Source organism: Nematolebias whitei, chromosome 2 (genome assembly GCF_014905685.2).
Source record: "Nematolebias whitei isolate Nwh7 chromosome 2, NemWhi1, whole genome shotgun sequence".
NCBI lineage: Eukaryota > Metazoa > Chordata > Actinopteri > Cyprinodontiformes > Rivulidae > Nematolebias > Nematolebias whitei.
Window position 1 is genome coordinate 44,852,188 of NC_056499.1, and position 16,686 is coordinate 44,868,873.

Below are 16,686 nucleotides of genomic sequence, written 5' to 3' on the forward strand. Positions count from 1 at the left end.
ACTATTTGCTTTAATTTTGGAAGTGGGTGGGGTGTCAGCTTCACTCAGCTCTCCAGGTCCCCTCAAGGCAGAAGAAGTGAGTCACAAAAGGAGGCAGGAACAACGACCACCTGACCGACCAATAAAAGCTTGGAACAAACTCACGCCCATATTCCAGCTTCTCTGCGCGGCCCAAAGCTCAGGTAACCAGAACAATGTCTCACCTTGAGAAGAATGGGACTTTTTTTTTCTGTGCAAAAACTGACCCCTTTGTTCATCAAATGGTAAGGCGGTACAACTGTACAAAAAGAAAAAGAGACCCTCCTCTTCAATACTAAAGCTACACAAACACACCCGAGCATGACAAATGATTTGCTGTTTAATTTATTACGCTGCCAACCGGGAGGATTTGCAGGGATGTTTTGTTCCAGGCCGCTGCCTGCGTTCTCTCTCCTACCAGCATCTCCAATTGAAGCGCAGCCTAAGAGTTAATTACTGCTGCACTCATACTAACACACCAAATAAGATTTGGTCTCCACCATGATAAATCATCCCAGCACGAGAGCCAGTTTTAAGCCGAACCGTCACCCGTTTATGCTCAGCCCTCACTGATGCCGATAAGTCCTGAAGATGCTTCTCAGTCAACGTTCAAGACGAGAGGCCACTGCGTGAAACAGTTTAGTTCTCTTCAAGGTGACTTTAAAGTTTCCTCCTGCAGGTGGAGGAGAGCTTATAGAAGTTTCGTCAAAGCCGTTTGTGTGAGAACTGTAAAGTGCACTATAAGAGCCTAGCAGGCAGCCGATGAATGCCGTTAAAAACTATTTCTGGTTTACGGCCCCCGGCGGAGGTTGGGGACCGTTAAAGTACCGTGGTACTTTGAGCACATCGATAACCTGCCGCTCACTTCAACCTTCGTTTTCCTCCTCCTTCAAAGTGTTCTGTTCACACTGCGTGGTTCACATACGCCACACTTCACAGTCTTCATGTCTTGATGCCAAGACAGAATGATGTTGTCTGAAACAGTTCAGGATTTATTTTTAGTACTTTTCACCACAAATAAGTATTTTTTTTGTCTTTTTCCTCGAGTACTTTGGGTTATGCATCTTTACATTTGTGTGTGTTAGGGCTAATGCTCACACATGCCACCATACCCCTGAGGGCTGTTCTCCTTTGAGAGCACTAATGCGCTCAGTAGGTTTCATTGCAATCTGCGTGCTTTTAATATTTCTCATCTTCAGATGGAAACTGTAAGTTAATGTTGGCTCAAGGGAAATGTTCAGTGAAGTCATGGAAACATGAGAGTTCTGACCCCTGGCATTCATAAAAGACAAAAAGCCCAAGGATGTTTGGGCTCTACGGATTGTTGAGAAAAGCTGCTGTGAATCGGATTTGCCAAAACACATTTGTCGAATTTATGACCAAATCTGACGGATTCACTGGTTCAGTGCAGTTTTGCTTTTTATTGCATTGCTTTTGTGATGTTTACCCTACACCGACATGGAAGTAACATCTAAGTATAAACCCCAGAACACATCCTTATTCTTATACACATATTCTTATACAGTCGTGTTGTTTTTATGCTATTATTGCTTAGCGTAGTTGATGTTTTTCTTAGTTCATATCTTAGATCTTATTACTGTTTTTCTTTTACATTTTTTCGTTGGGATGTAACTGGGATCCTGTGTATACAAAGTCGTTCCACCACATGTACCACATGTGGTGCGTATAACACTAAAGAAACTCTGACTTATTCTTTTAAAAAGCATCAGGGTTTTAATGACTCTTAGCCTGTCTATGGAGTGGTTGTAGGGACACACACGTTTGCTTTTGTACTGCCTGAGGAACTGTGTTTCGCAACAATCAGCCAATAGTGAGCATGGCCACATATGCACATGACATTCACACACTAAAACATGATAGGACATCATAGTTAGAGCTGAGTTGTTGATCTTTGGTTCAGATTTCAAAATCGAGTTTGAGAGAGTGCTACAAAAAGGAAGGAGGAAGAAGGAGGTAAAGGAGCAAAGATGCATGCAACAGGTTAGTCTGCATGTTCATAGAAGAACTGTCACTGCAGACAAGGTTACGTAGCTTCTACTTTAGCTATTCAAATTAAGTTTTATTAGTGTGAGTAGAGGAAAAGCATTAACCTTGTTTGGCCTATAAAAGTGCATTTATGTACAAAATAATCACATCCCTTGATGTCACCCAAGAGTCCTTATTCAACCAAGAAAATACTTACTTTAAAGCAAAAGCTAAAAAGACTCTATAAAAGTATAGACTGTGAATGGCCAAGGTATTGCTAAAGTATCCAAAAAAGTTCAATCTGGTCCTCTGGACATTAAAAAAAAAAAAAAAAAAAAAGCAAAAAAAATATAGAAACGTTTCGTCTCTCATCCGAGAGACTTCCTCAGTCTGAGGTGCTGTTTTCAGCTCAGTCTCTTAAATAGCACCTTCTCAGAGTGGATCAACCAGTTTGCTGCTGACAACCAAAACCAGCTGATCACATGGTCAAGAAGGACCATCAGCCTAACAATGGATCATTAGCACACTGATGGCTGTTTACTGTTCAGGGGGGACAGCGTCCCCACTAGCTCAGGAGCCAGGCAGAAGGAGAAATCCTACACAAAACAGGCTCTAGAGCAATGTGGATATCCTAACTGTGCCTTCCTGAAAGCAGAGAAGAAACCCAAACAAGACTCCAGTCAGCCAACAGGTGAAAAGGAGGAACCCAGACCCAGACCAGTGGTCATTCCATATGTTAAGGGAGTATCAGAGAAACTGAGACGTTTATTTTCTAAACATAACGTCCCAGTGGCTTTTAAACCCCAAAATACATTACGGCAAAGACTGGTTCATCCCAAAGATCCAGTCCCCCGGCACAAACAGAGTAAAGTTGTGTATGCTGTTCAGTGTCAGGAGGGCTGTGATCAGTCTTACATCGGGGAAACTAAACAGCCACTGGCCAAAAGGATGGCCCAGCACAGAAGATCAACATCATCAGGCCAGGACTCTGCGGTCTACACTCATCTCCAGGCCAGCGGTCACTCTTTCAAGGATGAAGATGTTCACATCCTGGACAGAGAGGAACGATGGTTTGAGAGAGGAGTAAAGGAGGCCATCTTTGTGAAAAGAAATCGTCCATCATTAAACAGGGGTGGAGGCCTCCGGGTTCAATTGTCCCCCTCTTACAATGCTGTGATTGCTAGTATCACTCAGTCCTCTGTGAACAGTAAACAGCCATCAGTGTGCTAATGATCCTTTGTTAGGCTGATGGTCCTTCTTGAGCATGTGATCAGCTGGTTTTGGTTGTCAGCAGCAAAACTGGTTGATCCACTCTAAGAAGGTGCTATTTAAGAGACTGAGCTGAAAACAGCTCCTCAGACTGAGGAAGTCTCTCGGATGAAAAACGAAACGTTTCTACTTTTTTTTGCTTTGTTTTGTTTTTTGTTTTTTTTGAATGTCCAGAGGACCAGATTGAACTTTTTTGGATTTTTCTACCTGGATTATTGAGCATGCATCAGGATATTGCTAAAGTAAAAATCTAAAAGCAAAGCGGTTATAAGGGCTGCGGACTGGTTATGTGTGGTCTGAAATCACCTCAAAACACTTTGCACCAAGAACAACATGTTTTAATTGGCCTTTTCTAAAATACTGTAGCTTTTTTGTACTTTAATGTAGGGTTGTTATACTTTATGTTCTCCGACTCTCTAAAACTTCACAGGAGGGATAAATCCACTCATCTAAATAAAAATAAAAACATGCTTTTTTTATTTATTTTTTACGGTGATGGTGCTTTAGAGGGTTGTGTGACATTTTATTCAAAACTGCCATAAAGGTGTTGTTCTTCACTTCTTTGTTTAAAGATTGCCAACTGTATGCAGAACAAATTAACACATGCAATATAAACACAAACAAAAGAAATAGTTATATTTTGTCTCGGATAATAAACCAAAACCAGTTTTAATCTGCAGTTTTCACTTCTGTAATATATTAGCACCATGCTGTCCTCTGCTCTGCCTGACACGTTTATCTGAGCCAGCAAAGTGCTAAGCATGAGATAGCATTAACGCAGAGTCAGAGTTTTTGTTGTTCTTATCATCGTGGGTGCAGCAGGTGGAGGCTGAGCGCAGCTACGGGCCGTCGGACATCAGCCGCCTCCGATCCCTGTGCAGGTCGTTTATTACGGTACACTTCATCTGATATCTGATCAGTGAGTGGACAGAAAGGACAGAGACTCATCGGCAGACGTACACGGGATGATTAATCTGAGAAAGTGCTGAGAGGACCACAACATACACCGGGTCATCCCCACAACGTTCATTATGACTGAGTGTGCAGTAAAACATGAGAAAATATTCACTGAAAAATGCTTTCAGTTGCTGCAAAAACTATAACCCCCATCAAAAAGACTATGTCTTATGAGAAACATTTACTATACTATGTGCAAGACAAAGTACTTGTACATACTAGAACTAATACAAGCAGTACGACAATGTCCCCCGTCACTGAGGGATTTGAATAAAGAATGTTTGTAGTTTTCAAGATGAGAGTGTTTTTCTGGACTGGAAGTGAACAGGGAATGCAACTAAACCTTAATGTTTGATGCAAGATATTCAAGTGGGCAGGAGTTACACTGTGCGTAAGAACAGAGGTAGGTTTAGTTTTCTTGCTTATCCAAGGCAGCACAGAGTACTAGATCAGGGCAAGTGAAGGGAGCAATTTAGGCACAGTGGTGGAGCCAGGGGTTGGCCAATGGTGGCCTTGACCACCATAGATTAATCTTCAGTCACCCCAATTATTTGATGAAATTATACTTTCAAGCAATTTACAAACTAGAAAGCATAGTCTCCTCAAATAATAGGGGTGTTCAGTTTAAATATATGCATCATGGTAGCCATCTTGGATTTTGATATGGGAACCCAATTTTCGAAAGTGACCTAAAGTGTGTTGGGTTTTCCCCGGGTACTCCAGTTTCCTCCCACAGACCTAAAACATACATGTTAGGCTGATTGGTAACTCTAAACTTTCTCTAGGTGTGAGTGAGAGAGTGAATGGTTGTTTGTCTCATTTGTCTCTATGTGTCCCTGTGATGGACTGGAGACATGTCCAGGGTGTCCCCCACCTCTTGCACAGTGACGGCTGGACACGAGCACCAGTGACCCCATGACCCAAAAAGCAAGAAGCAGGTAAAGATAATGGATGGATGGAACTTGGGGTGGTTTTATGACATTGTACTTATGAGATGGTAAATTATAAATGGTTAATAAAACTCTTAGTACCATGGATGTACAGCTTATTACTTTTTTGAGTCAACCCAATTCAAGATGGCCACCACAGTAAGTTGAGAGTAGAAAAATTGCTTTACCTGTTAATTTTACAGATATTGAGTTAGGTGGTAGCAGCTGAACCATTCCAAACAAATACTATAAGCGGTAACGGATCGTACGACATAAATAAATTGTAAGTTAGTAAACAACCATATCTTAAGGTTTGACCAAAATATTTATAACCTTTTTATTTATAAGTTTTAAACGCAACGGGTGATAACGTTGTCACTTTTCATTTAGTCTATTTCATAATTTTTAAGTCGCTAATCCCTTACTTTATATCTGTGAGATCTTTCTAATGTCAACTAGATAAAATAGTTTAACAAAACAAAACAGAAACGGTAAGATGAATAAACATCCTTACAGCTCAGCCCCACAGTTCAGTTAATTTAATTTCAAACTATGATACAGGTATTTTATAAACAATTTGCTGGCTAGTTTTAAAGCATGCCAATGCGAACATTGTAATAAGTCATGACTCAGAAATTTGCAGGCTGCCATCAGATCAAGTTTTTACATGCTGTCTCTGAGGGCTGCATGTGATTTGTTTGGATCCCCTCCTGTCGCTGTGGTTGACAGATAACGGGTGTCAACCAGCCTGCCTACATCTTTACCACAGACAAATGACCTGCCGCAGCTTGCTGCATCGCACTCACAACGTCCAAAGGACTAAAGCAAAAATATGGAGAAAGTAAGATAAACTCACCCATTAATATAAAATCTAAAGCTTAATTCAAACACAAACGTAAACTCTAAAAACGTACTTGTGTTTAATTAATTAATTTATTTATTTTTACCAGTATTGCAGTGTTTGTGTTAGTAATGGTCACTGACCTGCTTGAACAAACAAAGGCTTTTCTAGAAGAAAAACAGTTTGTTTCCAGTGCGTCTTTGTGACCTGAGGACCTGTGGAGAACTTCACCTGGAATAGACACACACACAAGGGGGGGCAATTTAAAACTTCAACATCTTGTGCTCAAGAGTTCAGGGCTTATTGTCATATTGAAATATCTCAAAACAAACTTTTGAATGCTAAAAAAACTCCCTTTATAAAAAAAAAAACCCAGTTGTTTTAAAAATCTGGTTGAATTTTGGACAAAACAAACTGAAGTAGAATAATTTGAGACTATGAGAGGCTGAAAGTAAACAGAACCGTTTTTACTATAATAAAACAGCACTTTATTATTACATAATAATAATATTATTTTTTTTTATTATTTATTGTTTGTTTATTTGATTGACTTTTCTTAGACCTGTCTAAAGCTTTTGACACTGTGGACCATGACATCTTGTGTCATAAGCTCTCAGAAATTGGTTTCTCAGATCACACTCACTAATTATCTCTCAGATAGGAGGAAATGTGTTAAACATATTGGTACTTCCACCAGTTATCTAATTGTTTACAAGGGTGTACCACAAGGTTCAGACTTAGGACCCACCCTCTTCACAATCTACATATGTAGGTCAGATCATCCCTGATGCATCCATATAGCTCTATGCCGACAACACAGTTGTTTATTGTCGAGCTAGAACAGTTGCTAAGGTTTTCCAGCTTTTACAGTCTGCATTTGACATCATCCAGTCAGATTTGTTCCATCTCAAACTGGTGCTAAAAGCTGATAAAACCAAAGGGATGCTATTTTCAAACAGGAAGTCAGTTCCAGCAGTCCTTCCTTCTATTTTATCTGCAACTGGTGTTCCTATTGAGTTTGTCGATTCTTATAAATATTTGGGTTTTTTGGTCAATTCACATCTCTCTTTTTAAGCCTCATGTCACAAACTTGGTAAAGAAACTGAAAGTAAATCTGGGTTTCTTTTTCAGAAATAGATCCTGTCTAACTCTGAACACTAGGACACATTGTAACTGCTACTGTTCTTCCATCCACTGACTATGGTGACATTTCCATGAAGGCTCCTGCAAGCACCCTGCAGATGTTGGATGCTGTCTATCACGGTGCACTAAGATTCATAGCTGGCTGTAACTACCGTACCCATCACTGCGCTCGGTATTCACTGGTTAACTGGTCATCATTAATCCAACAATTTTCAGTCAGGTCATCTGGACAGTTTCTTGACTTTTTTGGTCATCATTAACTTCACGCAGACTCTCTCACTGGTACATTTTCATCTTTAAATCACTTCTTGGTCTGTTGCCTTTCATAGATCACTTCCTACATGTCTCTGTGAGAGTGCAGCTACAGCGTGCGCTCTCAGGACATAATTACTTGCAGTGTCCCCTCAGTGCGGACTGAACTAGGCAAAAGGACCTTCTCTTCCTCTGCTCCCGTTTCCTGGAACACCTTGCAAAAAGATCGGAAGATCTCGACCTTGACTTCTCTAAGGGATTTTAAACATCTGTTAAGTTCATGGCAAAAACCAACCAACCATGTTCCTGTTTTTAGTATTTTACCTCGCTTTATACCGTATAGTATTATAGTATAGTATACTATAATGTATCATATTTTACACCGCTTTATAATGTAGCTGTTTTTGTTTCGTTTTTATTTCATTTTATGTGCTCTTTATACGATTGTCTGTTGTTGTCTGTACCTCATCTGTGTTCATTGCTTAAAACAGGTCTCTCTTGTAAATGAGTCCTCGTGGCTCAACAAGACTAAAAATGCATAAATAAAGGTTGAATTGAATTCTGTGCAGTCAATTCACTTTTAGAGTTCTGAGTTTTAAAACCAATTATAGCTTAGTCTGTGTGCTAAATAAAATAATTGCTTTGCACTTTTTCAGCAAAATGAAGCCTATTTTTACACACTGTTACAGCAATAGCCTCCAGTGCAAATGGTAATTTACTGCTTCAGCCATAATTTTCAGCAGGATTCCCAGGTAGAATAGGAAGTGCAATCAAAAGGCATGTCTGTGTTGCTCACAGAGCTTGGCATCAGCTGTTCCTCCTGGCCAGGCTCTGCTGGGTAAATGCTTGTATCAGCAGTTGGCTAAGACGCCCGTCGATTGCCAGCGAACGCCTCAGGGAGGAGGAACACGCTAAAGCGTGAACGTAATTGAGTTTCCATTAAATGGCTAGGATGTTGCCACTGCTGCTTACCTTGTTGCTGCAGCCTTTGTCGAAGAAAATGTCAAAGTAGCCGACAATTGCCTGGAATGAAATATTAGGGTCGTGTTAGATTGTGACAGTACAATAAACCCCTGGATGTATTTGACTACACAGCAGCTCTGACACGCACAGGTGAGAGGCAAACCTCGTCTCAACGAGCAGAATTTAGCTTGAGCTAAAACTAAAGCGCAAATATCAGACTGACACAGAAAGTGACCTTTTTGTTTACAGTTAAAAATAAAGCACAGCTTATTTGTACTGGTAATTCAAAAATGACATAATAATTGTATCTGTTTTTCAAGATGCTTTGAGTGTTTGGTCTGAGAAAATAAATATAAATTCTGTTCACCTGTCTCAAACGCTATCTGTTTTATTTTTTACCCCAATTCTTCTCAAAATTAACTTGGTAACTTGTCTGACTTTAGGCTGAGCCCATAATATTTCCCCTCACTTCATCTGACTTGTCTCTGGACAGAAGAAATATATTGTGAGGCAGCCACCACCAACAAAATAAAATTCTGCTGACAAATAAAGAGCTTGCTACATGAAATTAGCTACGGTGGCTATTTTGGTGACAGTGTTGCAATGAAGTAAAAAATACCCAAGAGAGGAAAAAAATAAACTGTGTTTGCTCCAATTGAGTAGGAATGTCTGGAAAATGCACACAAGGGGAAAATAAAATTACATAATTATTTGTCAGGTTACTGTGACATAAAAAAGTCTTAATAAAAAACAAGTCGGGACCAGTTTGATGTTTTGTTAGAGCTTCCATTTGACAATTTATTTATGACTAACCAGAAATGATAAATTTACACAATTCCAGTCATGGAAATACAGCATTTTTTATTAGACTGATTGTTATGAGTTGCTCTACAAACAGAGTATCTGTATGAAAATTAATTCAAACACCTAAAACAAAATAAAGGAAAGTCCAAGGCCTGAATGCCTTTAGGTGAAAGTTGTCGGATTTGTGGGTTCAAAACCTCCCCCTTCAGGTTTGTTTGCCTCCCGTTTCTGCCCCCACTGGATGAGCAGGGCCACTCTATCAATCTCAAGAGCACACTTGTAGTGGCAATGATGCAGAACTAATAGCTTTTAATCCTGACGCAGCTGACAACTTGGAGGCCGGTTCTCTGAGACAAAGAAGAACCAAATCAATGCAAGACAGGAAGAGAGTGGAACAGCAGACAGACAGTGGGGTGGGGGTGGAAAGAAAGCTGTAAAGACAGTAACACAGAAAGAAGCTGAAAGAGAATGAATAAAGGGTTCAAAGAACCACAACGTAAACCTTGAAAATCAGGTTTCTTTGTAAATATATGCATCATGGTAGCCATGATGCATATATCTCACAGCTAAGCTGCCAGAAAAGAACCCAAAGTGGATAAAAGAGCATGTCAACCCAATGCAATTACAGCTTTTAATGAACACTACAGAGCAGCTCGTTGCTGAAGTAATTAGGAAATTAGCCATAATTACTCATCAGACCGTGCAGATTCACCTCGCTCGGTCAGAGAGGCAGAGATCATCCTCAGCGCACCTCACTGATGACAACGCCTCATAAGCGAGATTGATTGTCACTTTTATGTTGCGCGAGTTTCAAACGACAGCCGAGATAGGCGATTAAACTTTGAGCTACAGAGTGAAACTTGCAAATAAGAAGCCAGCTAAAGAGAGCGGCTCCTCGAACGTCACAGTAAAATTAAATCTGGAGAAAAAAGAGAGAGCTATAACATCCCCAGACGTTAAACACAAAAGATGTAGACAAGTTCAGATAAATTGTAAAAACCTTTATGACATAAACCTAATATGCTCTGTATCAAATCTACCAAATCAGCAGCTTTCAATGCTTTTTTACTTTGAGGCGTGAAAATGTTGTCAAACTTTGCAAGGCCGTCAGAAAGAAGACCGTTTCCAAACTTACTATAGGCAATGGAAGGAAAAACATATTTTGGGAGTATGGTAATATAAAGCTATCTCTCAAACACTGATTATAATTAAAATGTATGACGGAAGTGGACGCTGTAAATTCATAAAACTAAAATGTTTTGTCATTTATTTGCAGGAAAAACCTTAAAGAAGCTGGTGAGTGCAGAACATTTGACATGACCCTGTCCTAAAAACTAATTAAAATACTTGCAAAAACATTAAACATATCACAATACTTCCTAAACAACGCCAGACTCATTGGTGCTGTGCTCTCTTCACCTCACAGATGAGAAAACCAATTTTATTTTAATTTCTGTTCACCTGATACAATAATGTCTGTTAACTTGTTTTTACACAGCTCACTCTGCACATACTGAAAAAGACGAATCTAAATTTGAAGCTTTGGAGCTTAATTAATTGCTTACAGTTTTATATAGAAATAATTGTCTTTTTTATATTACTTTCTTGGTTAGACATCCTATTAATCCAGCTAATGAATATGTATAATCATACTGGACACCATACAGGGTCCTGGAAGTTTACGCCAAAAGGGAAATCCCCTTATGATGGTGCCAGTACACGTTAAAGTCCTGCCTCTTTCATGTAAATGAATGGGACATTTTTGTTTCACTTATTCAGCTTCAGGGTACGAATCCCCTGCGATAAACAAGGGACTACTGTTTATAAATAAATAAAAACCTCAGATTTATTATCTTGTTGATTTATTTACTTTTAGATACCACTGCACTTCTTACAACTACTTTAAATATGTGTTTAAAAATCAGAGGAGAATATCCTGATACATGCTCAATAATCCAGGAAGAAAAAAGAGGAGAATACTTGTTCTATGAACTCCTCAAACAGAGTCAGGACAGCAGGACAGAGTTCACATCTATACTACAGTCATGGTGAGGCTGTGGCTGAGTGGTTAGAGCAGTCGTCCTCCAATGGGAGAGTTGGGGGTTCGATTCCACCAGTGGTCACATGCTGAAGTGTCCCTGGGCAAGACACTGAACCCCTCATTGCCTCCGATGTGTGTCCCATTGGTGTATGAATGTGATAAAGCTCTGATTATTCTTTGTATAGATCTATCTGATAACACGTGTTCAAAAAGTGGTATTTAAAGTTTATGTCCATTATTAGTTTATCTTTATTCTCTAAAAGTCCAAGAGTTCTGCAGTGTTTATGAATACTTTTATGTTAATACTCTGTTTCAAGTTTTGCTTTGAATCAGATTTGGGGTTTGCCTGACTTCTGATTTCTTTCCCTAATTAACAAAATCATGGTATTGTATAGAAATTGTATGATTTGAATTGTGAACTGTTTGCACCGTATTATCTTACCTTTAGGTCCACATTTTTAAAGTGCCCATAACATCAAACTTTCATAACAAATATGAATGCATTTTTGAAAAGATAACATTAACAAAGCACTGCAAAAAAAATGCTGCTGTTGTTGAGATATTTGCACGTGCAGTAACAGGAAGTGACGACAAAGGGGGAAGTCTGCATGGAAACTGAGCATTGCTACAATAACAACACAGACAGTAAGACTGACTGTTCATTACACTATTCTGAGTCTCTGTCAGACAGAGATGAGAAATCAGAGTTCAAATGTTTCAGTAAATTAATTCCAGGGAATAAGAGTTCCCCTATGATGTCACTTCCTGTTTCACTTTGGCTGCGCCAAGTTCAAAAGAAAATATGCCAGTTATGTGACAAAATGGGTAAAATTATGTGTATTAGGCCAAATGTATTAAATAAAAACATGTTTTCTTCCACTTTTGTGTGTATGTCACTGGCACTTAAAGGAATCATTACAATAAAAGTGCTTTTAGAGAAATAAAAAGACTAAACAAAACTGTGAATAATGGTATACTTGTCAAGTTTTGTGTCCCATTATACAGTGTTGAAAGGGAAAGACATTTTAAGGAATGAGAAAGACAGAATAGAGATGAAGGGAAAAGAAAGGGGAATGTAAAACTGCGGGGACAGACCCATTCACACAGAAAAACAGGAAAATCAGAATGAATGCATTTCATTTTCATCAGCGTTTAGCCTTGGGCCTCAGCTCTGTCTATGATAAGTGATGACAGCGGGCTTCCTGACAGCCCATAAAGGAGGCTCCACAACGCCGCTGCTCTCCGGCCCCCATTCTCTGAGAAAAGTGGGGGGAAAATAATAATTATCATCATGGATAACACCAACAGGGAGCAATTCATCATTTCTCCCCTTTCGCCTGACTATGTGTCAGTGAGCTGTGTGGCCCGGCCAGATACTATTATACAACGGTGGAGGGGGAGGTTGTAGAAAAAGAGGGGGGGTGGGGTTAAATGGAGGGAGAAGGAGGGGCACCAAGGTAAAGGGGAGGGAGGGGGTGGGAGAAAAGAGGGCTAATGCGCTTTTGATGGGGTTTATCCAGGCATGGAGGCTTCACGAACGACCACCTCTAAAGCAAGATAGTGTGCTATCCCCCCACAGACCCTGCCTCTCCTCCCAGCCTTTCTGGTCAACTGCTTAGGAGATCAAACACAAATGTGCTTTGGTCCCTACAGGTGGTGATCCTCATTCAAGATACTTTGACGATTTGATTTACAATCAATCAATCAACCAAAGGAAAAGGAACTAAAAGCTGTCAATACATTTTAAAGACTAAAAGTACTTGGGGTCCACTGTCCAGGAAAATAGGGAGTGTGGTAAAGAAGTGAAAGAGAGAGTCCAGGCAGGATGGAGTGGATGGAGAAAAGTTTCAGGAGTGATTTGCAACAAAAGGGTGTCAGCAAGGGTCAAAGGAAAAGTTTACAAGACAGTTGTGAGACCAGCTATGTTGTATGGTGTGGAGACAGAGACATGGACAAAAAGACAGGAGAAGAACTGGAAGTGTCAGAAATGAAGATGTTGAGGTTCTCCTTAGGAGTGACAAGGATGGAGAAGATTAGGAATGTGATCATCAGAGGTACAGAACAGGTTAAACAACTGGGAGATAAAGTTAGAGAGACCAGACTTAGATGGTTTGGACATGTCCAGAGGAGGGACAGTGGGTATATTGGTAGAAGGATGTTAGAAATGCAGCTGCCAGGAAAAAGACAAAGAGGAAGGTCGAAGAGGAGATATATGGATGTAGTTAGAGGCCATGGAGGTAGGTGGAGTGAGGACAGTGAGACGGAGGAGGATGACTCGCTGTGGAGACCCCTAAAGAGGGAAAGGCCGAAAGAAGAAGACAAAGCAAAAAAGACAAAGAAAAGTTAACTGGAAATAGAAATCCCAGATGATAAACCAACTTTTTGTACTATGTTCTGATGTCAAAGTTCATGCCCAATAATCCAGGTAAAAAATCCAGTAAAGGTCAGTCAGGTCATCTGGACAGTTTTTTGTTGTTGTTGGTGAGAGATGTTTCGCCCTCCATCTGAAGGATGTTCTGATATTCTGATGCTTTGTGGGGAGTAAAAGACGGATTTTTTCTATTAACAATCACCTTCTTAATGTGTTAAATTTGGCCTTGAAGTTGACGGGTATCTGACCTGACAGTTCAGAAGGCCAGCCCTCTAGACATACGATTTAAATTTGATGGAAAAGGGTAAGAGATGGACTGCACTTTTTTCTCTCTCTGCAGAGCTACAGTAGCTACGTCAGCAGCAGGTGGAGGCATTGCTGTTAAAATTAATTACAGACAGAATCTTATTCTCTCCTGCCACACCATCAGCATACATCATTGCCAGTCCTTAGAAGTGTATGAGGCAATTTTTGCTACCTATCCTACAGTTCAGGTGAGTAATCATGGCAGTAGCCCTGCTGTAAGGACAAAAACGAGACAAAAGCAAGGATAAAGGAGCCCTGCAAATTGAAGTTTTAATGCAACTTTCAGCACACATGCTCAAATTCAAGGTCTGAAAAAGCATGCAGTGTAAATAAGGCAACAAGCATGCGAGATATGAGTGATAGAAAAGGAAGAGAGGAAAATTAAAAACGAGTAAGACTAAAAAAAAAGTCTTCTGCAGGAACGACGCAGACGCAGGGGTAGTGCTGTTCATTTAATGCAAGGTTAGGCAAGCTGAGCTGATGAATGGACTGTCGAAAAGGGAACAAAAGCAGGCGTTCAATCACAGGACAGGAGAGGCAGCAGCTACCTCACCAATCCCTGAGCACTGGTCCAGGAGCAGTTTACCCTTCACACACTATACCCTCAAATACTACAGAGAAACTACAGCCCATACTGACTACAGATCAGTATCTTTAAACTACAAATGTGGCCTGTTCCTGCAAATGCTAAGGCAATACTGGAAGGAAGTATCAATAATGTACACAAGTGATTTCTTACAATACATTTAAAAGAAATATTCAGATAAAACTATTGTGGTATCACGACTGAATGATAAATCTTACAAATGGCGATTAAAAAATGTAGTACATGTGCTTTTCTATCACCTCACTAGATCTGAGAAACTTCAGGGGTAAAGTGGGAAAACAAAAATAGTTCAAATTACAACAAATGGAAAATCTTCTCTTCTGTCCCATTTGAGCCAATCACAAGTTTTGCTTCATTGGACTCCAAACATGACTAGACTTCCATCCTAGAAACAGAAATTGGATGTTTTCAATTACAGAGCAGAGAAGACTGGAAAAATGAGAGGATGTTTTTAGAATCCAATTATACCCAGAAGTCGTACCCAGAGAGCACATGCCAGATAATAACTATCTATTGATTATCCATTAAACCAGTACACCCAACAGTGCAGTGCAAACACCACAGCACAACACAAAACTGCTTCAACATACTTGGTCACAGACATGTCACTTCACAGAATTAGGGCCTACAAAAGTGGAGCTCCTCTGTAGTCAGGCAGTGGTTGCTTGAAGAATGAAATGTTCCTCTAACACAGTGGGAAGTTTATGGAAGGTGTCTGATGCTGAGAGTCCTAACACCCCAATCAAATTACCCTACAAAATATTATCCATGGCTGAAACTTCCTAAGAGCACATACATTTGTGATGCCAAACTGACCCAAACATTAATTTAAGTATGAATTATGTTATGCAATATCCTGATGCATGCTCAATAATCCAGGTAGAAAAATCTAAAAAAGTTAAGTCTGGTCCTCTGGACATTCAAAAAACAAAGCAACAAAAAAATGTAGAAACGTTTCGTCTCTCATCCGAGAGACTTCTTCAGTCTGAGGTGCTGTTTTCAGCTCAGTCTCTTAAATAGCACCTTCTCAGAGTGGATCAACCAGTTTTGCTGCTGACAACCAAAACCAGCTGCTCACATGATCAAGAAGGACCATCAGCCTAACGATGGATCATTAGCACACTGATGGCTGTTTACTATTCACAGGGGGTTGAGTGATACTAGCAATAACAGCATTGTAAGAGGGGGACAGTTGAACCCCGAGGCCTCCACCCCTGGTTACCTGGTTAAAGATGGACAATTTCTTTTCACAAAGATGGCCTCCTTTACTCCTCTCTCAAACCATCGTTCCTCTCTATCCAGGATGTGAAAATCTTCATCTCTGAAAGAGTGACTGCTGGCTTGGAAATGAGTGTAGACCACAGAGTCCTGGCCTGATGATGTTGCTCTTCTGTGCTGGGCCATCCTTTTGGCCAGTGGCTGTTTTGTTTCCCCGACGTAAAACTGATCACCCTCCTGACACTGAACAGCATACACAACATTACTCTGTTTGTGCCGGGGGACTGGATCTTTGGGATGAACCAGTCTTTGCCGTAATGTATTTTGGGGTTTAAAAGCCACTGGGACGTTGTGTTTAGAAAATAAACGTCTCAGTTTCTCTGATACTCCCTCAACATATGGAATGACCACTGGTCTGGGTCTGGGTTCCTCCTTTTCACCTGATGGCTGACTGGAGTCTTGTTTGGGTTTCTTCTCTGCTTTCAGGAAGGCCCAGTTAGGATATCCACATTGCTCTAGAGCCTTATTGTGTACGATTTCTCCTTCTGCCTGGCTCCTGAGTTAGTGGGGACGCTGTCTGCTCTGTGGTACAGAGTCCTGATGACTCCTAACTTGAACTCCAAAGGGTGATGGGAGTCAAACTGCAAATACTGGTCTGTGTGGGTGGGTTTGCAGTACACCTCAGTTTACAAATGTCTTCTATCAGAGACTGAGACCTCACAGTCCAAGAAAGCCAACCTGCCATTTTTTACATCTTCTCGTGTGAACTTGATGTATTTATCCACAGAGTTGATGTGGTCAGTAAAATGTTGGACTTCCTGAGATTTGATTTTAACCCAGGTGTCGTCAACATACCTGAACCAATGACTTGGTGGTGTCCCTGAAAAGGACGTCAAGGCTCTCTTTTCTACCTCCTCCATGTACAGGTTGGCAACAATAGGAGAAACTGGAGACCCCATAGCACACCCATGTTTCTGCCTA

The 16,686-nt window shown here is 40.4% G+C and overlaps 1 protein-coding gene across 1 annotated transcript in view; it reads right to left on the reverse strand.

Moving 5' to 3' along the window:
* Positions 1-16,686, reverse strand: part of prmt3 (protein arginine methyltransferase 3) — a 150,625-nt gene that overhangs the window by 19,061 nt on the left and 114,878 nt on the right. Inside the window, exons 14-15 of the mRNA XM_037697700.1 lie at positions 8,368-8,418; positions 6,144-6,231 (exon numbers count right to left, since the gene is read on the reverse strand). Coding sequence (XP_037553628.1) covers positions 6,144-6,231; positions 8,368-8,418 — 139 coding nt within the window. The remainder of the gene's footprint in view (positions 1-6,143; positions 6,232-8,367; positions 8,419-16,686) is intronic.